Source organism: Tauraco erythrolophus, chromosome 3 (assembly GCF_009769465.1).
Source record: "Tauraco erythrolophus isolate bTauEry1 chromosome 3, bTauEry1.pri, whole genome shotgun sequence".
Classification (NCBI taxonomy): domain Eukaryota; kingdom Metazoa; phylum Chordata; class Aves; order Musophagiformes; family Musophagidae; genus Tauraco; species Tauraco erythrolophus.
In genome coordinates, this window is record NC_141467.1 from 37,929,053 (window position 1) to 37,953,325 (window position 24,273).

Here is a 24,273-nt window from a genome sequence, read left to right on the forward strand (position 1 = left end):
TCTGTTTTTTTAAACAAGCGATAGATTAAGAAGGGTCTAATAGTGTCACAGACATGCCAGTGCATGAGCTGTGACGGCCTTCCTAAAACTGAAGGAGGAACTGGAGAGGGTCTGGTGCCCATCTCCCACTGTCTTTTTCTTCATGTAGCTCTCATTTCCTGAGAGATTAAAAACATGTCCCTTCTCTTTTGTATGCCCAAATCCTCTCACTTTAGCACAGAGCTGCTGCTGCTGCTGACACTTGTCCTGGCTGGAGAGGACTGGGACGGTGACCAGGTTACGCTTCAAGGGTCACAACTGCCCTCTGCCAGCAGGAGGATTAGAGGGCAACAGAAGAAGAGCATGGGGTTACATTCAGCTTCGGCGCGAGCAGGCATAGCTCAGCTGCCATTTTTAGGGCCAGACCTAACTAAACAGCAAGGATCCCTCTGGCAGATGATTTTATTGCAAAATATCTTTCATTTGCACAACAGAAGCTTTTCTTTCTAATAAGCCTTTTTTTTTTAAAAAAAAAAGGTCAAAAGAGGAAAAGAGGGTTTGTCTGACCTCACTATTCTCTCTTCCAACACAGAACATGTGTACCATAGAAGCAGAGCTGGAAAACCTATTGGGGGAGTTTTGCATCAAGATGAAAGGTAAATAGCCTTTTGCCTTTCCCTTCGTGCTCCCTGAGAGGTAGTGGTCTCTGTGCACACTTGCGAGGGCCTCGAGACACGCCAGTGTGACGGGTATTTGTGATAGGTGTGGTGTTCTCCCACTGCACACATTGCTGAGCCCTCAAACCCCCAACTTAGTGCTCTGCCCAGTAGAAAGGATCACAGAGCCAGGAATATCAAAGCTTATAGAGAGATTTTCTGAGATTCATAGATTCATAGATTCTAGGTTGGAAAAGACCTTAGAGATCATCGAGTCCAACCATCCCTAATCCCCATTAAACCATATCCTCAAGTAGATCATCCACCCTATTCTTAAACACATCCAGGGATGGGGACTCAACCACCTCCCTGGGCAGCCTATTCCAGTGGCTGACAACCCTTTCAGAGAAGAAATACTTCCTAACATCCAACCTGAATCTCCCCTGACTAAGCTTATACCCATTTCCTCTTGTTCTATCACCCAACAATAATGTAAAGAGCCCTTCCCCTACCTCCCAACCATCTTTTCTCAAGTATTTGTAGGCTGTAATCAGGTCTCCCCTCAGCCTCCTCTTCTCCAGGCTAAACAGCCCCAACTCCCTCAGCCGCTCCTCATAAGTTTTATTTTCCAGTCCCTTGACCAGTTTAGACGCCCTTCTTTGGACCCGCTCCAGGAGCTCAATATCTCTCTTAAAGCGAGGGGCCCAAACCTGGACACAATATTCCAGGTGCGGCCTCACCAGTGCCAAGTACAGGGGCAGGATCACTTCCCTGCTCCTGCTGGTCACACTATTCTTGATACACGCCAGTATCCCATTGGCCTTTTTGGCCACCTGGGCACACTGCTGGCTCATATCAAGCCGGTAGTCAACCAACACCCCCAGGTCCTTCTCCACCAGGCAGCTCTCCAGCCACTCTTTCCCCGGGCCTATAGCGATGCTTGGGGTTTTATACCCCAAGTGAAGGACTCTGCACTTGCCTTATTAAAGCTCATGCCATTGGCCTCAGCCCAACGATCCAGTCTGTTCAATCCCTCTGAAGGGCCTCCCTACCCTCAAGCAGATCGACACAGCCTCCCAGCTTGGTGTCGTCTGCAAATTTACTGAGGGTACAATGAGATGATGCTTCTTGTTTTCAAAGCTAATTACCTCCCACAAACACTCCTCCCAACAGCCAAAGCAATTCAGTTTCGAAGGCTGCTGTACCTTTTGCCTCTATTTCCACAATCCTTTAGAAAATGACTGGGAAATTATGTGAATGCCCGTGGAGCAGAAGTTCTAAATAATCTCTTAATTTGACATTGGCAGTTTCTAAGTCCTTTACGTTTGCTGATTCTAACTACTACTATTTTTGAACAAATGTTGAAAAAGCAAAGTCCTGGGGGTAGCTTATGATTTAAACACTTAGATAACTCAGTGGTGGCATTCACCTTTCAGTTTTATTCCTTGTCTTTACGACAGGGGACTTTATGGATTTGAATACAATAGGATCAGTTTCACCCGAAGCCTGAGTGAATCATTAGGTATTGTTAACGCTGTTATCACTTTAAGACTAAATGTCTTGAAGAGATTATGAGGGGATATCTTTTCTGGATCTTCAATCACTGGCATGAAAATAGTTCTATAAAACAAGATCAGCATCTAAACATTTGTGCACTCTTCATTCTTCACTTGAAATCTCGCCCGTTTAAAAACGCATGGTACTGCTGGTGGAGTTTTAGAGTACACAAATCTCATACAGGGTTTTGCTTTTGCCTGCCTCTGTCACAACTATGAGTTAGTTGTATCCAGAGGTTGCAGTGCATGAGACATGATCTAGCTTAGATCAAGTTAAAATAGTTACTCCAGGCTTCTATACGAGAGAACACAAGCACAGCAGCTATTACAGTTCTCCTGGCTCCATCCCACAGCACCGAACCCCAGGTTTTAAATCTCCACTCTTCAGTACTGGAAAGGCAGTCAAAGGTGCAGAGATGTGAAGTCACAAGATGGACACACAGAGCCCGAGCCAGATATTTCTATACAAAATCCACAGCAGAACCACAGGGTGGAGACGGTGAAGAAAACATGAGGCCACACAGTGCAGAGGGAATTGCATCAAGCCAGGTCCCTGGGAGCATTTCCTTAGTTGCTGTAAATGCAGTGCAATGTACAGGTCCTGACAGCAGGACACGTTGCAGAAGGTGTCATGGCATCACAAATGACTGGGCTGAAAAGTTCTGGGCCCTTCTCTTTGTATGCCCAAATCCTCCAGCAAAGCTCGATGGCTCTCAAGGAGCCAGGTGCTGCGCTCATATGCAGGAGCAGAGCACAAACCACAAACCTCTACTTCTGAACATGGTTCTCATAACATAAGAAGCCCGAATTAGAAAGTAGCAAAGAGAAGATGCCATATCATTAAGTATTCTCTAATTAGGACATCTAAGATTTCTACCTAGCTAGTTTTCCCTAGGAATAGGAATCCACTAGGACAAGCCAGCCGTTGCTAAAGCTCACAACAGCTCTAGCACAAAAAGCCTACAGATCACGCAGCAAGCTTCTCCCTTTTGTTATACTGCAGCATATCTGGCTAACTTCAGGATCTAATTTAAAATCAAAGCATTCCTCTCCCCAAAGCTTATCTGTTCCTAGCCATTCCAGTGAAAGTTATTTTTATTTGTGCCCTCTGTCACTTACACTGAAAGCAAGCCAACCTACACAGCGCTGTCAGGAAGCAGGGACCCACACTGTGTATTTATGACTGATATTTAAAAAAAAACAAAAGCCTCATGATTTTTCCAATAAAGATAATAAACTTGCCAGCAGGCTCAGGATTAATCAGCTGTTGAAATTAAACAGAGAAACCTAGTATGGAAATTAGATGCCTCTATATGGAATCTGCATATCCTGTTATGATGTATAGGGAAGTGCCTCTATACCTGTTTGAGGTGCTAGGACAGCAGGAGGTGAAATGCCCAGCTGTTTTATACACAGAGAGCAGTGTGCTGGCCTGAGGCACCAGAGGCTCTGCCACACGGGGCCCAGCATAAGCACCAAAGTCCACACACCCAGCATCCTGCACGCAAGCGGAGCTGTGTGTGCTGCATGAACCGACACCTTCAGGTGGCCCTGCCAACGAAGGCTGGTAGTGCCCTGCCACCTTGCCACAGACTCTATCCCCTAATTACTTGTACCGATACCCCAGGAGCAGCCTCCCATTCCATCTGCGTTACATGTCCAGTGCGTTTACAAAGGCAGGACATTTGGAATGGTACGATAGAGCCATTAGTTCCTGCCATGCGTTAGTCCTCAAAAGCCATTCAGTTACCAAAACATTATTTCCTATGAAAGTTCTTATCCCCTATAATCAAATCAGTGCTTAGCCCCTTTTTCATCAGGCTGAAAAGACTTGACCAGCCCAGTTGAGTCAGTCGCCACTTACAGAACTCAACTCTGGACAAAGTCTGTATGGAGATTTAGGATGTGTTCCCCTGCCCACCCTATCCACTGAGCAAAGAAAAGACCTTTTATTTTCCTCAGATACCTTCAGTGATGTCCCAGCAGAGATCAAATTCACATATAAAAGCATGCTTGGGGAGAGAGAAGCAGCAGTGGAGTGCTCATAAGCTTAAATTATTTATAAACAGCAAATAAATTAGAAAGGAATTGGTAATATGAGCTCTGTGCGAGGCCCTCTCTGTTCTGCTGAACAGTAAGGTGAGCGAAGACAACTCTTTTCTGGTCAAAGAAATGGAAGAGGAGGATGAGCAGATCACAGGGACAGGCCATGGCTACATGCAGAGATCGAGTTGCTCCTACAGTCCTGCTAGCAGGACTAAGTCAGCGTGGTAAATAAAGCCAACACTAAGGTTCATCATACTTGCCTTGATTTTAACATAACTATATGTGCTCAGTCATGGCATTTCAGGATCAATCACAGAATCATAGAATGGTTAGGGTTGGAAGGGACCTCAAAGACCATCCAGTTCCAACCCCCTTGCCACGGGCAGGGAAACCCTCCACTACACCAGTTGCTCAAAGCCTCATCCAACCTGGCCTTGAACACCTTCAGGAGTGGGGCATCCACAACTTATCTGGGCAACCTGTTCCAGTGCCTCACCACCCTCAATGTAAAAAATTTCTTCCTCATATCTAATCGAAATCTCCCCTCTTTCAGTTTAAAGCCTTACCCGTGTCCTATCACTATATACCCTTGTAAAAAGTCCCTCTCCAGCTTTCTTGTAGACCCCCTTCAGGTACTGAAAGCCCAAAGACCTCAGAAAGTTTGGTTTTGCCACAGGCTTTGTATGTGTCCTCACGCTGTTTTTTGGGGGCATCACAACACTGCAGGCATAGTTTTAGGCTTACCCAGGCAAAGCTGGGTCTTGTTAAGAGTATGGGCTATGCAGAATGGACAAACCTGCCCCACAAGCTGGTTGTTACAAGACAAGTCTGAAGCAGTGCACGTCTTTGGTCGCAGTAAGACTAAGTGGCTGAAGTAAATTTTATACCGAAACAGTGCAATAGCTACCTTCTGAGGAGAGCTGTGAGAAGGGAGAGGATTAGGTTCGTGAAAAACAACCCATTGCATCCTGTAGAGAGCAGGTCGCAAGGCCCGGAGAGGGATGGCAACTTCCCTGGGATTTCAGGATGGTCACGAGCCTCAGGATACTTTCCATTTCAGATGCACAGTGCAATATAGAAATAGCATCATCATCTTCTACCTTTAAAAAAGAGTAATAAAAAAAAAATCAAGCAGACATAGACCACAAGTGCTTTGCTGCTCTACTTCTCCCCTCTGGGGAAAGACCAGGGTAAATCTGTATTACAGGTGTCAGTCATGTTTCTTGATGTGCTTACTATTGAAAGATACTTGGCTAGTGTGGAAATGATAATGTTATGGAAATGCCAAAAAAAAAAAGGAGCCCCTCTTGTGTTTCTATTAGATGTACCAAAAAGGAATCCATGTTAAAATGTATAGCTGGGTCTGATTAGCGTTAAGCAGCCAGCACCGTGTGGTAATCAGCAGCACGATAGTAAGGGCGTTAAGCTGGGGTTCTGAAGCCAGATGACATCAGGAAGCGGCTTCTTCTTTTTCTGTAATTATTCTAGAATAATTCGAGCTGTTGTAGGGAAAAAAAAAAAACAACGGAAAGAGCAGATCTTTGATATGTGAGAAACCACAACCAATGAATGGTATACTAGGGAAAAAAAAAAAAAAAAAAAGAAAATAAGAGAAAAAAAAATAAGGTGGGGGGAAGGTAGGCTTGGTTGGAGGGCGCTAAGGCAGCAGTAAGAGGGGGGTTAAAAACACCTCCCGGTCGAGCGGCTGCCGGGGGGCTGCCGCCCTCTCCTGTCCAAGCCCGGCAGCGGCCCCGGGCACCCCGCTGCCGGGCACCACTGCCCTCGGCAGCCCAGGCCCTCCCACAGCCTCTCCGTGTCTTTCCTTCTCAGGTCTGGCTGGCTTCGCTCGGCTCTGCCCGGGAGATCAGTACGAGGTACGTCTGGGTGGTTTGTCCTTTGTTTAATAGCAAAAGAGTCAAAAGGCAGGCGGGTTGCTGCTGCTTTGTACATCGCAATGGATAAAGCCCTTTCACGTCAGCACCCTAAGAAACAGCTGTTGGTTTTCCTGCTTATGCTCTGAAAAACCTTGCAGTTCTCTTTATGTCTGCCTATGCCAGGGTGTCTGGCAGAAGACCTGAAAATTATATTCAGAGCACTGGATGATGGCTATTTGAAGAACTCCAAGCTTTTTTTTTTTTTTTTGCTTTTTTTTTTCTTTTTTTTCTTTTTTTTCTTTTTTTTCTTTTTTTTTCTTTTTTTTTTAATAAAAAATGTAAATTAAAACCGCACAAACTCACAGGCAAACCCCCTTTATTTTTTAAGTGTCTCCCACAATGAGGGCATGCTTCTCACTGTCTTATTTGTGACAAATGTTTCTAACTCCCCTGGAAAAAGCATATGCTCCATCCCATGCAAGCAGAGGAAAATTGAACAAGTCCTTGCAAGCATCCTTGACTGAATATTTAGACTTTACTGCTTCATAAAGCAGAGTAGCAGAAAGACACAGAATAACCCATTTCTTGAGACCCAGATGTTACCTGCTGTGAGGCTATGTCAGGATCTCCAGTCACTGCAGCGTCCCCAGTGGAGAACATCAAGAGCAGGTTAATTTGAGATGGATTGAAATAAAAGACTCCAGCTCTACCCCAGAACAGAGCTAACCCTGCAAGAAAGTTGCAGTGGCTTGGTAACGGACTCCCCCAACCTGTACTTCCCAGATGTCTTGATCTTCAACTCATTTGTTCCCGCTCTCATTCCCTGTCACAAATCTGTTCTGCCTCTTTCACGCCTGCAAGCAGCACACACTTCCTCTGTGGGGCTGATGAGTTGGTGCAAGTCTCTCCCAGCCAGCCCCGCAGCCCAAAACAGACTTGCTCCTCTTACCACTTCAATTGTGTTACTGCGCTGTGGGTCTCCTTCATTTCCATCCCCAGACAGCCAAAGTCTTGCAGCTGGGGAGGCCTCTCTGATGGGGGATGGCCAAAAGCTCACCTACCCTTGACCCTGCCTGGGAAGCAGCAGATCCACCAAGCTGTAGGTGTTAGGAAAGGCCATGAGGATTTCCTCCTCCTCTCCAAATCTCCCCCTCCCTGCTGCTTTCCCCTGGAAAGAGATTTAAAATTCCTGCAGCGTCTTTGTTATGAGTCATGAAGGTGAAAGCTGAGGTGAAGGGTATGTTACTGAAAGGAGCGAGTAGGAGAGCTGAGAGGTAGAGATCCTGTGGGATAGACCTTTTCCTTCTGGCTTGATGGGAAGCAGAGGGCAGCACCTGCACCACTAACTCTTCCACCTATTGTTTCAGACCCTTTCCCCAATTGTGTTTCTGATACTTGTGCATCAGAAGAGCAGATTTCTCAAGGACATAAGAGGATTTTTTTTTTCAGATTTTCATGCGTTATGGTCGCCAGCGATGGAAACTGAAAGGCAAAATAGAAGTGAATGGCAAGCAGAGCTGGGACGAGAAGAAATGGTTTTCCTCCCTCTCATTGTTGGACTGATCTCCATTAAGGTACATGTGCTGACTCCTTTGCCTGCAAGCAAGGCAGGAGTCAAGAAGCTGCCTTATTGTGCACCATCACCAAAACCCCAGCAGCAGATCATTAAACTCTTTGGAAATGAGTCATCATTAGTATTTCCAACACACCTGCTATCATGAAGTGCTATAGTATTGTCCAATCTAGATGCTACAAGACCGTAACCAGTTTGGGAGTCTTATGGGAGAGGCTGTCCTAACTCTTCCTAGGCTGGTGTCATAGCCACACTAGCACAACCCATGCCTCACATCACTCTCCAGCAACTCAGATTATCTGCACCAAAGCAAGGGAACACTGGAAACCTGTTTGTTAACAGTATTCAGGAAAACAACAGCAATTAAAAACCTCAAACCAAAAAATTCCCACTGATGATGAATTTTTTAATACTGCTCAGGTAAGAGAGCAGCATCTGCTGATGTGGAGAAATACATAGGGCTCTGTTGTGGTTTAGCCCAGCCGGCAACTAAATGCCACACAGCTGCTTGCTCACCCTCCCCCACCTCCAGGGAGTGGGGAGGACAATTAAAGGAGAAAGGGGAAAGAGACCCATGGGTTGAGATAAGAACAATTTAATAATAATAGTAATAATAAAAATAAAAAAGCAATCATGATGCACAATATATTGCTCACCACCCAGTGACCAAGGCCTGTCCATCCCGGCAAGCAATCCCAAAACAGGTAAGTCCCAACACGGTAATCCCAGACGAGTGGGAGGCCTGAACAAAAGAGCACGAGAGAGAGAGAGAACTCCAGAGATCGAGAGTCTGAGAGCCCTCTGAGAGAGTGAGTCCCAAAAGAGCAGAGCTTCTTCCTGGTCAACCCTCATCTCTATACCAGGCATGATGTTGCATGATGTGGAATACTCCCATTGGCCAATTTGGCCCTTAATCCTGGGTCTAAGTTCAAATCACAAGGGGAGTTGTGGGCTTTTTGTCCCGCCATGCTCCCTCCCAGCCCGTTTGTGCTCCTGCACAGTGGTGAAAACACAGGAAGCCGAACGGCCCTTGATGTCTCAGCATCAACTATAAACATCAGTGCACTATCAACATTCTTCTCATAACAAATCCCAGACTAAATCCAAAACACAGAGTTCTTCTAGCTGCTAAAAAGAAAACTAACTCTGTCCTCGTCAAAACCAGGACAGGCTCTATTTGAACACACACAGGGCCACCCGGGATAGTCTGGAACAGTCCCAAGTCCAGTCCATCACCCTGCACAGAACAGCAGCACTACACTGTTAGGTGGCAGCACTGTAAGGATTCTGCTCACAATGAGATGGAGCGGCGTAGGAAAACCACTCTGACTTTTGGCAGCTTCCTAGAGCACAGCAGTTCCCAAAATTTTTTAATGAAAGTCCCTCTGACTCCACACCCTGTTTCCCGGGGAAAGAACAACTTTTGCAACTCCTAGCAATCAGCAGCGACTTTTCCTCCTAAACCAGAGTCTTTCCATCACTGCTCCATCTCCTCATTGCTCCAGAGTTACAGGAGATAAATACATAGAATAGGGCTCCCTTGGGAATTACTAAGTAAGCCAGCTACATCCGGAGGTTGCCTGACATGAAAATTGTCAATTGCTGAGAGAATATTAGACAGGAAACATCCAGTATGCTCCCCCTGTTCCTACTCTTCCCTTGGGCTCTGCTTATGGTCACCACAAAAGACCAAATACAAGGTCGGATAGCCCCTTGATCTGAGCCAGTATGGTTGTTCGCTTCTGATGCCCATAAAAACATAAAGAAAACCTAGAAGCATGATCATATGCAATTATGCATTTATTAAAAAATAAATAAATTTGAATCTTCCTCTGAGCTATGAAGATGCAACAAACATAGTCATACTTTAGAAGCCTTTTAGGCAGGGGTCCAGGCCAGAAAATTGCCTTGTAATTAAGGATTGCAATGCCTTGCATGATCCTAGATATCCTGTTCTTGTCTCTTACAGGTCACAGAAGTTAAAGGACTTGCTACTCACATCCTTGTGGGAAGTGTTACCTGTGAGACAAAAGACCTGTTTGCAGCTCGGCCTCAGGTGGTTGCAGTAGACATTAATGACCTTGGCACAATAAAGCTGAACCTTGAAATCACCTGGTAGTAAGTAGAGCGGTTGTTTGTTTATTTGTAAAAATTCAACCAAAGAGAAAAGGTCCATGTGATCTCTTCCCTTTTTTGCTCCCTGCTGAGGCAGATGAGCAAGGATTTGTGGCCCAAGTTTGGGAGATGAGAAATAGTTCATGGTCAGCCACAGGTTCCTTGCGTTACCTGTGGCAAATGGGTTTGTGCCTAGGGACTTAGTTGTGCCTAGTTTCAGCTCGTACAGTAGGTATGGTGAGTACTGACGTTACGAGACGTATGAAGCAGATAAAGATGAGAGATCATAGGATTGCAAAAGTGTATATTTCTTCCCTGAGCTCAAGGAAGGAGCATAACTGAGTCTTCATCTATTCATTGAATTTTTTTAATATTAGTGTAAGTTCAGTGAGGTTGGTCTGGATTTATACTAGCACAACCAAGTTCAGAAGTTGGGCCATCTTTAAAAGCTGGCTTTTAAGGACTTCATACACCATGAGGGTGGTGGGAAATCTAGTGTTGTCCATTGTAGATGTGGTGCTTAGGGACATGATTTAGTGGTGGACTTGGCAGTGTTAGGTTTACGGTTGGGCTCGATGATCTTGAGTGTCTTTTCCAACCTAAATGATTCTGTGATTCTATCTGCATTGGTCAGCATAGGTAAGCTGATGGTGTTAGGGTTCAAACCCAATTCTCACGGCACTTTAGTAAAACTGGCAGCTATCATTTCTAAAGAAGGATTGATGCCTTTAGCTTTTGCAGTCATGTATGCTGTTTCTTGTAATGCAATAAACATGAAGCCAGCAATAACAGCTTCTGGTTTCCTTTGTAATGCAACAGCTCTATTAATAGTAGAGCACCTTTCTCATTAGTATGTGTGACACTCGTCAGCTCAAATCCAAGAATACTTTTCATGTGAGAAGAATAACATCAGGCTATGCTACGTAAACGATTTCTGAGAGTAGAATACTTTTATCAGAACCAAAAACCACACTTCTGAGCCTGCTGTCTAATTAACAACATTTTCTTTTAAACACTTCTGTTAAAAAAGTTGCTACCTCTGGGTTTTGATGTGCTAATAAACCACCTTTTCAAAAATCTTTTCCCTGGACCTGAAATTCCTTTTCGCTCAGCCTAACAACCTGTTTTTTTTTTTCCATTTATGTGTCCATAGCCCCTTCGATGTTGAAGACTTGACCCCGTCCACAGGAAATGTGAGCAAGGCATCTGCTCTCCAGAGGAGAATGTCCATGTACAGCCAAGGCACTCCAGAAACACCAACCTTCAAGGACCACTCATTCTTTGTAAGCTCTGTTTGGCTTCATGTTTATGTAATGAGAAGCCCTAGAGCAGTTCAAACATTGCAAATGCTTCATTGCTTTACACATAAGGTTTTTTTTCCCTGGTTCCAGCAGGTTACCCTTACAAATACTTATAAAGCAAGTGCATTCCTAGCTTCTAATCCTAAAAGGGGACTGTGATCCTGGCATCTTTGAAACTATGTGGCCAATAATTGCATACCTATTCTGCTTCCCTGACTGCTGTAATACTTGAATAATCTTGATGGAATGTGTGTTCATTTGTAACAGTAACAACCATTATAGCACTAGTATTTTTAATGCATCCCATGGTCAAATTTGCCCCTGTACCGAAGATATTCGCAGGGTGCTCTTACCTTTTGCATCGATCAAGTTCTGAATGCTTAATTGGGGCTGTGTATTAAGCTGAACAGGCCTTCTGCACAGATATGAATTTTACAAGTGCTGCATCCCATGCCTGTAATTCAGTACTCTGCTACAAAGCATTCCTTTAACTTGCCCTTCCTCACGCCCTGTTTGCTTTACCTGTTGAAGAAATGGCTGCGTCCGCCGCAAGACAGGCCAAAGTTGACTATCTTAGATGCTCTGCAAGACACTTTCTTTGACAAGCTTCGTCGCAGTCGCTCTTTTAGTGACCTGCCGTTGCTCAGGCTAAGCCCCAAAGCAGGGCTAGAGCTATATGTGAGTTCTGGTGTTTGTTTGGTGAAGGATTTTTTCAATCCCCGTGTGGCATCTTTGTTCCCACGCATGCTTCATGTGTTGCTCTCTGTTGCAATTCACTCATTTTGCTGACTGATTAGAGGGGAGAACATGACTATGAGAGTCCATGCTGCTCACATTAAATCAAAGTTCCTCTTGGTTTCTACAGGGATAATGATCAGAAGCCAAGTGTGTGTGGGCAGAGAGCAGGGCAGGAATACAAGGCAACGTGATATTCTTAAAAATGACCTGCTACACTGATTGACGTTACACATTTGCCTAGTAACATAACTTTCAGATGCTAAAAGCATACCCATGTCAGGAGAAGGAAGAAATGGACCTTGCAGTATAATTATGTTTCAGGAAAAAAGCCGCTAATAGTGCTAGGAAAAAAAAAGATGTATGTTTCAGACACTTTAACTTTATGCACCTAGCCAAGGTGTGAATACCTACAGTTCTTTCCAGCAAATTGTCAGCAAAATGGTAGTTGCCTTTCATCTGTGCTGTGCATGTCCGTGAGTTGGCCACTAACAAAGCAAGATTTATAGGTCAGATAGGCAGGTTGTGACTCCTATAGTGATTTTTGTCCATAGGTCAATCAGAGAGATAGAATCATAGAATGGTTTGGGTTGGATGAACATACGCTTATGCAGTGATCATTTTTGAGTCTGTATATGCTGGTTTTGCTTCCTAAATGATCACTGCCTTTGTCAATATGCCACCACACAAGTTTTTCTGTTTCATTTTGGCAGAAACTCGTGTTGAACAGGACTCCGACGTAACTCGTGTTCAACGATTATTAGAGATATCCATGCCACACGCAGACGTACTTTCAGCAGAAGAGAATTAGCATAGTAATATCACCATTAAAATGCCATGACACTAGATAAACTTTTGGAGCAAACTGTGTTAAATTTTAGTGATTGCTATTTTAGAAGTCAGAAAATAAAGACAACGGAGATCTATAATGGGTAGAAAATGCAGCCAAGGTGGTTTAAGTACAACTCCATTAAAAAAGGTGTGCTGCAGGGACTGGAGCAGTGCCGTGAAAGTGCTGTCTGAGGAATCTGACAGGATGAGCAGAATTCGGATCTCTGTTCTGGGACTTGCTTCCTAGAGCTATCTGCCCAGCAGAGATGCTGAGCCCAAGTTTTCCAGCAGTTTTCCTGATGAAATCAGGAGCCATGCCAGATGAAAGCAGAAGTTGGATTTGAAACATTTACCCCATCTCTCAAGTCGTGAATGCTTCTTTAATCTTTTTCCTTGTGTTTTTCTGTCCCAGGCACATATTGTATTTGTTTCCTCTTTCCAGTGCTACGTGAAAAACATTTTCTCTCTTTCTCTATTACCTTTTCAGTCGAATTTGCCAGATGACGTCTTTGAAAATGGAACGGCAACCACTGAGAAGCGACCTCTTTCTTTCACTTTTGGCGACCTGCCTTATGAAGACCGTGTGCCCCCCGCCAATGCAGCAGAGTCCTCTTCTGCTCACGTCAGCTCCAGCCCTGACATCACTGCAACACCCTCCCAGCACCGAGCTCTTGAGTCCTCCAAGAGCTCAAGCCTGGACTGTAGCAGCAGTGACTCCCGCAGAGACTCTGTTGCTGAGCTGAAGGACCTGCCGTCCCAGGGAGAGGGAACAGTGGTTGAGAACAAGGCCACCACAAGGGCAGCTCCTGAAGTTTGCCAAAAAACCTCTGACACTGGAAACGATTGTGTCTTTGTAGAAACAAGTGTCCCGGTGTCTCTCCTGCAGGACACGGATGAAGGTTCAGAGCTCAAGCCTGTGGAGCTGGATACCTATGAGGGCAACATCACGAAGCAGCTGGTAAAAAGGCTTACGTCAGCAGAGGTATCCATGATGCCAGAGAGGCTGCCGTGTGAGGGATCGATTAGTGGGGAGTCAGAAGGATATAAGTCTTATCTCGATGGAAGCATCGAAGAAGCCTTGCAAGGGCTTCTCTTAGCTCTTGAGCCACATAAAGAGCAGTATAAAGAGTTTCAGGACCTGGATCAAGAAGTGATGCATCTAGATGACGTCCTAAAAGTGAGTACATTTTCAGAAAATACTACACTAAAGAAAATCTGAGCAGGTAGAATCTCTTCCCCTTCCTCGCAAACACGAAAATAGAGTTTTTGGAGATCAGTAAAATTCCTAAGTAGCCATAGACTTGCTCCTACTCGGAGTGTCCGTTCACAGTTTTGTGTTTTTAAACGTGTCTGCAATGTGCTTACTGTAGCCTTGCATCATCAAGCAGTGGAACTTTTAATGAACTCAAAACTTGGGGAAAGAGAAGGTGCGATGGCAGAGAGGTCATTAAATGACATCCTTCTCTGAAGAAACCGCTTGTGAACCCGTTGCATGTGCCTTGCTGGAGATCAGGCTATAGCCAACCTTCTGCCTTTAAAATCTGTGGGTCACATCCTCAGTGGGTGTACTTTAGCATACTACCCCTCAACTTTGTGGAGCTCTGCAAAACTACACCAGCTGAAGATCAGGCCTTGTAGCCACAGAAGCTGAATTTTCCAAATTGCCCATTTTAGAAGCACAGGTCTCAGTGAAGTTGCCATCCCTACATTGCCTAGGCTTTTCCCAAGCCTTTTCCTTTTTCCCCCTCCATCCATTTTTAAAAGGAGAGACATCCTGTCATTACACCAGGATGGACAGAACGTGATGCAAATCGGAAAGAAGAAAAGGGGTTTGCATGTGTGCTGTTAGTATGTTTACTGCCAATCACTGTGACTTGTATCTCCCCCATGAACTCATGATGCATTACTGTGCAAAGAGTATTATGCGGGAAGTAATCATTTCAAATGCTTCATATTCATATGCAAGTTGGTCCGCTAGTCATTTAAGCCTCATCATTTAAAAACACGGCTGAGAAGGAAGGAGGGAAGCATTTTATCCTTCAGCTTTATCTCTTTACAAAGAAACTTTGTTAACATCTTTGTTTCCACTGGTGTTTGCAGCTGCATGGTACTTTCATGAATTAAGTGCTTTTTTAAAAGCCTGCAGCCCCTGTTTCTTGCACTGTTTCCCAAGGAAGTTCAAGCAGGCAAAGCTACCATTACTATTATTTTTTTACTCCATGGCTCTCAGCTTGTACAAAGAGGTTGACTATCCAAACCAGACAGTCAATGGAGACTGTTTATTTGTACTCCTTTTATCAGAAGTTACAAAGGGACGGACATGGGGTGGGAGGGAAGAGAGAGGACAGAATTGTGCAGGCAGGACTCTTGCACACTGGAGAAGGACGCCTTTTCCAGATCTGCTTTATGTCTGCGTGCAGCCTATGGATCAGCTTGCAGACGGACACTCAGTATCACCAGCAGCCGTGCTTGGCTTCCCATGCAAAAAGGTTGAGCTGGAATCCAGCTGTGGCTGAAGAAAGCTCTCTTGGCCATATCACATGGGCAGAGAAAAGGAGAAGCCCACATGTTGCTGACTGCTTTTGCCTGAAGAAGCTGCACTACCAGCCCTGAAAGAAATGGCAGCTAGAAGCATTGATGCTGCAGAGGAAGCGGGTTACAGCACCCACCTGTGCCATAGAGGTGTTGGGAAGAGTGTTTGATCAGCTAATGACTGTACTGTCAGCTTAAGGTGTCAAGCATCGTAAGCGCTAACGTATGACCATTATAGCATTAAAATTATGTGCAAACGAATTGGAAACAAAACTCCAACTCTCCTCAGCTCTAGAGAAGCTGGTGCTGAGTCTGAACTCGGAGGCCAATGCATTTCTTTCTATAAGCTGAGACAAAAGACCTGGCTCCTGCCTGGGCCTAGAAAATGTGGCTTGTGGAACGGCACCGGTGGCTCCTGGCTGTTTCTGATCAAATAATCACGTAGTGCTAAAGGTGGTGAAGTCTTTGCACAAACTCATGGAGGTGATCCCTCAAGTTACATCTGATCCTGCAAGGTGACCCTAGAAGCAACTCTGTGGTCATGTCTGGATGAATTGCTACATGGGACCAAGGTCTTTGATACTTTCTACAGCAACAGCAAGGCTTCCGTCACGTTTCTTCCCAGCAGTGAGATGGGATGGCTTCCCTCCTTTCTAGCGCTGTTAATTTCTGAGTTATAATACTGCCTTTCTCTGTCACCTAGGAATCCAATACATGATTTGCTTTTCCTCGATAAGCCATGTGGCTTCAAAAGCCACAAAAGTCTTCTCATGCCATGTATATATCTGCAGATATGGCACCAAATTCATCTCTGGCTAAGCTCCATTGGAGTTACATCTGGAATAAATCCGATAGTGCCATTGGATACATATAACTTGGCTTCTGTAGCTAGAACAGCAATTATGGAATGTGCCTTCCTTTTTCAACTTCCAGCATGTTAATTACCATCTCTCCTTTTGGAGGATGACGAAAGCTGTGTCACTTGGATTCAAGATGTACTTCTCGTTTCTATAAAACACACCAAATTTTGCCTTTGAGGGTATTCCTTTGGGGAAGAGAGGGGGTAGGATGGGGAGGGGAGGAGGAAGGGAAGGGTTTTCCAGTTCTCAGCCTTCGATTGTGTATGCTATGAATATGAAGGTTTGAAATGAAACACCCAATAAAATGAAGTTTTAAAATAAAATGAAGAATTTGAAAGTTTTAAGCTTTATCCTTTTTTTTTTTTTTTTCTTTCAGTAGTAGCTAATATCTGGGGTTTTCATTGGTTCGTTCTGCCTTTGCAGTGCAAGCCAGCAGTAAGCCGAAGCAGGTCCTCCAGTTTAAGTCTAACAGTTGAAAGTGCTTTAGAAAGCTTTGATTTCCTGAACACTCTGACTTTGATGATGAGGATGGTGGTGGTGTGGAGGTTTGTAATGGTGGAGGAGGTGCAGACTCAGTATTTTCAGATACTGAGATTGAGAAGAATAGGTAAGTTTGTAGTAACTGCTAGCTGTGCTTACGCCAAACTGATACCCTAGCTCTTTGTCGCTAACAGGGGATCCCGGTGCACACATTATTCAAGGAAGACTGACTAATCCTTGATGAGTTTATAGGGTCAGAGGGTTCCCTGTGGCTGCTACATAAAAAATCGCTAACTCCCAGGATCATTTTTTTTCCTGTTCAAATATACGCAATCTATCTCTAAAGCACAAGGGTAACTTAAATTAAGCTGACATCGATACTGGCAGAGCCTCTTCCTTGACATAGGTTTGGACCTGGCTTTCCTTGGATGTAATTACTAATTCCTCTGTGGTTTTTTCCCCCCTCCCTTTGTCTTTTCTCTCTAGCCGAATGAGTCTTTGCAGTGGATTAAGCTTGTCAGTAACAGTAACACAGGGCCAGATTTAAGCCGCATGGTGTAGGTTTCCTTTGGAATGTAAGAGTGATGACTGGTACTCTGTTCATGGCCCTGCGTGTTACCTGCTCTTCTTTCATCACTTTTGGTCTTTCTGAGGGGAAAAAAAAAAAAAAAAGCTGTGGTGTTTGTGCTGTGGTCTGCCGTTGTCGTGTGACCTTAAGATGCTGTGTTTCAAACATTAGATCCTAAAAGTATTTTTGCATCCTCAGAGCCAACACGATGCCCAGCAGGCACGTAAGCAGCACTAGAGCTGGGGAAAAAGAAAAAATGGTTCACTCCCCCCCACACTTTCCAACCAGGGAGCTGTACTTCTTGCAGCTTATCATGGGCTATGTAAAACAATTTTGAGCGGAAACAAGCAACCACCATGCAGTTCCCATCATCTCACTGCATATCATCTTTCCAGAATAAGACTGATGGGAAGAAAAACTTGGAAATTGTATTGCTTGCTAAATTGGCACTCTGAGCTCAGTTTAGGCTGCGTTAATTTAAGGATCTGGCTTTAACCAGGCACTTTTGCAGCAAAAATTAAAAGCTAATCTAAGTTTGTTATAAGCTAACTTAGAAAGCAACTAAATCTTTATGCTAAAGTAGAAGTTAAAATTTCATTTTTTTTCCCCTCTGGCTCATCCCTGGACAGTGTAGATTCCCACTTCCATTTTTAGATGTGTAAGTGTGTGACTCAGTGTAAAGACTGCAAGTGTTGAAACTTCTGAACGTGCAGCCAGCTACACTTGCCATCTGGGAACTGACCTCGGGCTTTGTACTTAAACATGGGGAAGACCATTTGGACAAGAAGACAATGTTGGAAATAATGATTTAAAACACAGCAAGACTAGCTTTATGCTCTTACAGAAATGATTTGCAAAAAGTAAACCGTACACGTTGTGCCTAAAACAGCGTATGAAAACATCATGTCTCTTACTCCAGCAGTGCTTTTCCTTCCCTTCGGCAATGAGCATTAAATTTGGCAGCAGGAGGACACTGAAAGTACAGAGCCCTTCTTAACAGCTCAGTGCTTGGGATGGCAGAAATTGTAACGGCCCTTAATCCAGAGCAACTGGGGAGGCGATTTACCAACAGATGGGAGAAAACACCGTCACCACCAAGCGAAAGTAACTGGGGTTGAAAATCTTGCTGGTGCGGGCATCGCGTCGCCCAAGGCAAACCATGTAGGGGACAGAGAGCCATCCCCTGGGTGGGTACAGCCCATCTGTGGCCGGCCAGGGCAGCGCTGCTCCTGTGCGATATGATGTGTTCATCGCGGGGTTTCTGGCTGCATTCAGCTCTTCTGACGTGCTCATCGCTGTCGCCCTGAGTGAGCGTGTGTGTGTGTGTGTGTGTGTGTGTCTGCCGCGGTGTGGTCAGCCCTGCACTGACCTTCCTCATCCCTCCCTCCTCCCCAGTTACAGGACGGAGCACCCAGAAGCCAGAGGCCACCTGAGCGAAGCTCTCACCGAGGACACAGGCGTGGGCACCAGCGTGGCCGGCAGCCCTCTGCCCCTGACCACAGGGAACGACAGCCTCGATATAACCATAGTTAAGCACTTGCAGTATTGCACGCAACTCATCCAGGTACTGGGCCCAGCTCATTTGGGGCATATTTTTAAATTTTTTTCCTGCAGGCACCGGTGTGCCCACAATGGGGGTACGAGCAGGTCGGCGAGGCCAGCACCGCTCCTGGGAGGCAGCGGGAGTGCAGGGCTGGGACAGGCACCATGCTGGGGTGAAGGTGACACCCTTCATCCCAACTGGAAAAGCTTCTGTCATTTCCATCCTGGTCCATCTTGGAGCAGAGCTGATGTGCAAAATATGGGGCGCTTTGCAGGTGCTGCCCAGCAGGAGTGATGGGCAGTGCAGCAGGTGACAGGGGCAGCCCCTGCTCTGGGTTACTAATGTCCACTGGCTTCACTGGGAGATCCTCGATGAGATCAGACCCAGTCAAGGCAGCCCATGTCTTTAGAGGTAAACCAGAAGCCCACAGCTACACTATTTAACCGAGCCCCAGACAAGGCTATGATGTTCAAGAGCAGAAATGAATTTCTACCTGAGCTGGAGAGATTGTCTGCAACACACACAGTGAAGGCAGCACATGACAGCCTCCCTGGGACATCAAATTTGTTTGTTCGTGCCTGCAACTAACTAGCACAACCTTTTAGAGGGTTTTTTCCCGGAGTCCAAGCACAGCAAATGTGATTGTAAACCTCCAGCAAACCACTCTGGCAAGCCAGGACATCAGGGTTTTCCTGATGAATCAAAATATACCGCAGCTTCCTCTTTGCAATTATTTGATTCTTGTATCTTAGATATAATTAGCTTTATTTTCCCAAAGCCCACTGAAGCAACACAGAGCGAGTCTGATTCCAGCACCCTTAGTGCTGAGCTGGACACTTGGCTGACTCACAAGTATGAGAAAATGGGAGTTTTTTGGCTTAAATATAAGAATACACAGTAAATATGCCACTGGGGGAGGCGAGTTCCAACTATGTCCACACAGAGCAGATTTGATACGAACAATATTTACGTGGACTGCTGAAGAAAATGCAGATGTCAGCAGCTGGGACTATTAGCAAGGAAAAAGTACCAAATTAATAAAGACACTTGAGTAGTTGATCAGAGCTGAAATGGAGTGGAGAATGAGTGACCTGTGGTCTACCTCCAGGAAGGTATGGCCTGGAAGTCCACGGACTGTGTTATGCAAAAAATCAGACTAATATTCTTTTCTGGCTTTAGGGCTTATGATGGATTCCTTTAGCTTTGCGGAGTGTATAATCAGAAATTACCTATGCAAACAGCTGCTTGGATACTCAAGTGCCTGGATCTGGATGTAGATGTTAAAGATATATAAGCAACAATGCATATAAACCAGAATCGTAAAATATCCAGAGACAAAAACTTTTGTAGTTAGTTAAGGAGATCCTGTGGTTCCAGGCAATGAATTTGCCATTGCGCTTCTTCAAGTGCCAGGTGTTTTCAAGGTTTTTGTTTTCTTCTGAGTTTTTTTTGTTTGTTTGTTCAATTACTCATTTTCCTCTCTTCCCATTTGTCTTCACCAGCAAATTGTGTTCTCCAGTAAAACACCGTTCGTGGCAAGAGACCTCCTGGATAAGCTGTCCAGGCAGATCCTTGTTATGGAGAATATTGCTGAGATCAGCACTGAAAACTTGGGAAACATCACCTCCCTTACTGATGGTAAGAGACAAGTTAGGAGGTTTTCTTCTGAAAAGGGTTTGTTTGGGCATGTGTGCCTGCTGAAATAATCGCTGTGCAGAGCTCACCAACACTGCAAGAGAGGCCACCAAAGTAAGGTCAACTCACAGTTGCCATCAGATGTAGCAGTCACCAGAGCTGGTCAGGGGGCTTATTCCGCCTTCAGCGCTGGTATCCAGACATTAGCAGGTGAGAAGAGAAAGGTCTTACCCTTATCCTGCTTGATGTGCAGAAGATGCACAGAGGTCGTTGCTGTGGTGGTGGGGTGAGGATGCTGCCACCTCTGAAGAGCCAAAATCTTCCACGTCTCTGTCTTGAGGAAAGGTAGGATCTGCTTTATACTGTCAGAGACATAAATATCTCCTCATACAGTTTATCCAAAAGACTATTTTCGGTCGTCTCTGTGGAGAACTATGTAGAGATTTGTGTTGTTCTTGTGTCTATTTTAATACCTTGCAAGAGGTTGACAAACACTTAGTTACTCACCTTTGTGAACGCTCTGGCAGGATAAGTAACTACACCACAGTGTATTTACTTTGTTTATCAGAAGATTGAGGCAAAACTGAGTGACTTACCCAAGGCCACAGAGCAGTGCTAGGACAGGGACCAGTCTTGTGCAGACCATTTGCAGTATTCCCCTAGTATTTAGTGGTATTTAAAAGGATGAGACATCAGTGCCCAGAACTGAATTGGGAGCAAATTTTATCTCATCCTGCCATGGGAAACAGAAAAAAACACGTTACAAGCTTGGGGTTAGCACATGATCATGCTCTGTGAAGGTAATGGCACGAAGTGAACTGCCACACAATAACTGTCCATCAGTGGGCTGGGGTGAGATTTCATCCACTCTTACCATCTTTTCTCTTCTGGAAGTTGATGGTTCCAGCACAGCTTTATTTCATGGTTCATTTTTTTTTCTCCTCTAGCAATACCAGAGTTCCACAAGAAGCTGTCACTGCTGGCTTTCTGGATGAAGTGCACTGGCCCTTCAGGAGTGTATCACACATCTGCAGACAATGATGAAGCAGCTGGATATCAATTTTGCCACCACTGTGAATGAGGATGTCCAGGACTTGCAGAAACAGGTACCAACTGCTGCAAAAAAAAATCATGTCAGTCATAAAAATGGAGAGCAGTTGTGTACTGGGCTTTACTCAACCTTCATTACTTTGTTTTCCAACCCCTTGGAGGCCTGTTCGGCCTTGGCTCCAAGACCTCATTTGAAAACTAGTGCTACAACTCTTGAAACAGTTTAGGCCCAAAATAATCAGTTCAGAACAGGAAAAAAGGTGAGGTCAGCAGAAAAGAAAATATTGTTTGAATGTTTATGAGCCAATCAAAACTAAGTCTACTTTGAAATACAAGTTTGTAAGTGATTGAGTAGGAATCCTCTTCCTTAATTTTATGTCTCTGCATAATGTCCATGCCCCATTGGAGTTCACTGGGATGGAGTTAATACACATGCAAGTGAGTCTATCTGAATACGGGTTCCTACTTGGAGTGAGATGTACCACAATGACTAGCTCTCCCTGGGCTACAACAGAGATATAGGGTGACTTACTCAGATGTGGGCACCTGCATTGCATATGCCTACCCAGGGCAGTGTTTTTCCTCCTGCTCCACGCTACAGCTCCCACAGACAGTGCCTCAAACAAGCTTTCTCCATGCCACATGTTCACACAGGAACACAAAAACAAGTAAAGCCAAAACCTGCTTCTGTGCACATCTCAGAGATGATGGCATCGCGGAGATGTAACTGGCAGTGCGTATGGATATGTGTTTAGCCATTTAGGATATCATTTGAGTAGAAAGGATGCTGTAACGGATAGGAAGCTGCACTAGCCATCTGTAAACTGGCAGAGATTCATCCTTACAAAGATATCTGGTGATGAGAGCTAGACAGGGAGAAAGAAGGTCTGTCTAGCTTCTAACCTAACCACAGTTGAGGTTAGAAACATTGGGAAGTATTTGGCTTTGCAAATACGTTTCTTTCTGGCTTTGAAATGGACTGCGGCGTTTTGCCAGCAGCTTTTGCTCTCACTAACGCGTCCCTTTGTCTGCGGCTGCCTGCAGTCTTCAGGATCCTGGTGTCCCAGATCCTGGACCGGACAGAGCCCGTCCTCTACTCCAGCATGTCCTCCGAGATCATTACCGTCTTTCAGTATTACAACTATTTTGCCAGCCACAGTGTTAATGACCTTGGAAGCTATTTGCTGCAGCTCGCAAAAGAAGGTAGGTTATATAAATTCTGGTAGCTAACGGGGGGGTTACATCGGTGTCCTACTCAGCTCAGCACAAAACAGTTCAGCCCTGATGCTGATTTTATAAAAGAAGTAGGTAAAGAAGGCAAGGAAGTGCCTTGGATACTAAGTCTGAATGCACCTGAACAGTTGTACATATCAAGGGAAAGGAGCTGATGCAGATATACCCTCAGTCATTTCTATTTCCATATTCGAACGGGAAAAAAATATGTCAAGTAAGTTTTTAGGAAATGGCTCATGATGGTGGGCTGGACCCAAGGTCTGGGAAGTTTTCCGTGCCTGCAGCTTGGATGGCAATCTGGTCTTTCAGCATCATTTATGGAGAGACCTTCTGCAGTGCTGACATCTTCTCAGGAGCCAAGGGGTCACAGCACCTCAGTGTTCGGCAGGCTCTGCCACTGAGATCTAAAGAGAGAAGCAGATGCTCCACAGAGCGTGCTAGACTGCAATCCCTGGCAAGACAAGTTTTCTTCTTCTCTGTTTGAGAGGGGGTTTGAGGAACCTTGCCTTGTTTTCGTTTTTATTTGGGCATACTGGGGACCTTTTGTTCAAAAACCTGGAAGGAAAAAGGCATTTCAGCCCACCTCTGAAAGACATTAGTGGTGACAGACCTCAATCTGCCTAGGAAAAGCTCTCACAAAGATGCCCTGGAAGGTACTACACTGACAATATTGAGTTTCAGTTGGTATAGGGAGGATTTATATCTTCCAGTAGAAAACAAAGTTTTGACAGGGAGGCCCTTAACTCTGAGTAGGTGTAAGTGCTGCAGTGTCCCACCTAGCCCATCTACTCATCTCCTCCTTTGGTAGAACATGTGAGAAATTGGCCCAACTTAAAGCCCAGACGAGTCCCCTTGCAGACACACGCCCATATGGATCCATGCCAATTGCTCAGATGGGGATTTTTCATGTCCTTTATGTATATAGTAAAAATCGAGGATTGCTAGCAGGGAAAGGAGCAATCTGAAACATCGAGAGTATAAAATAACTAACAAGGGCGTTCATCTTCCACTTCTAGCCTCTGTGGTTCAGGTGCTGCAGTCAGTGAAAGATGGAAAACTGCAGCAAAATGTGGCCAAAATAAACTCCAGTAACCTTCCACCACAGCAAGAAGTTTTGAGAGCTTTGGCTTTACTCCTTAATGAAAATAAAAATGAAGTCAGTGAGACTGTGGCATCACTTCTGACAGCTACTGCAGAGAACAGGCAATTCAGGGAGAAGGTAAGTGACAGGAAATCATCGTGTAGAAGAGACCTGTACCGTCATGAACACTTTTTCTCCTTGTGTGTCTCAAATGTCTCTGTGTATAAAATAATTTCTCCAAGCTTGATTTAAAATGATCCAGAGGCATTTCCTGTCTAATTTTTCTGCAAATATCCAGGTCTGTTTCTGTCGTTATGCCAGTCTGCTTCTACCTGTCATTACAGTAAACAGGTACTAACCAAAACTCCGCAAATACTGAGTGCTGTGCTCTCCAGCTATCTTCCACACTTCAGCATTTCTGCTGGCCTGTCTCAGACTTGGCTTCAGTCCAAGGCTTCAGGCAACAGTCCTCAGCATCATCAATATGCAAAGATGCAGGTCTGAGATTTAAATTTTTTTTTTTCCCAAAGGAGGCTGGCATCTATGAGACCTCCCACCATTTCTGGAGGAGATGGGCTGCCTTAGGTGAAACACAACTTCAGCTGTGAGATCTAAGATTTGAGTC

The 24,273-nt window shown here is 44.9% G+C and overlaps 2 protein-coding genes across 2 annotated transcripts in view; both read left to right on the forward strand.

Annotated features, from left to right (window-relative positions):
• Positions 1-14,081, forward strand: part of RIPOR2 (RHO family interacting cell polarization regulator 2) — a 55,754-nt gene extending 41,673 nt beyond the window's left edge. The window contains 7 exon segments of the mRNA XM_086608526.1: positions 572-635; positions 6,068-6,111; positions 7,561-7,633; positions 7,636-7,685; positions 9,654-9,802; positions 10,953-11,082; positions 13,154-14,081. Of these exon segments, the coding sequence (XP_086464652.1) occupies positions 572-635; positions 6,068-6,111; positions 7,561-7,633; positions 7,636-7,685; positions 9,654-9,802; positions 10,953-11,082; positions 13,154-13,885 (1,242 nt within the window). The 3' untranslated portion in view covers positions 13,886-14,081.
• A 2,505-nt stretch (positions 14,082-16,586) lies between these two features.
• Positions 16,587-22,413, forward strand: LOC147528999 (rho family-interacting cell polarization regulator 2-like). Its single transcript, XM_086608942.1, has 5 exons — positions 16,587-16,665; positions 18,279-18,670; positions 20,152-20,287; positions 21,232-21,390; positions 22,379-22,413. Exons 1-4 carry the CDS (start codon positions 16,587-16,589, stop codon positions 21,363-21,365), a joined length of 741 nt encoding a protein of 246 aa, XP_086465068.1. The 3' UTR covers positions 21,366-21,390; positions 22,379-22,413.
• The last annotated feature ends 1,860 nt before the right edge of the window (positions 22,414-24,273 follow it).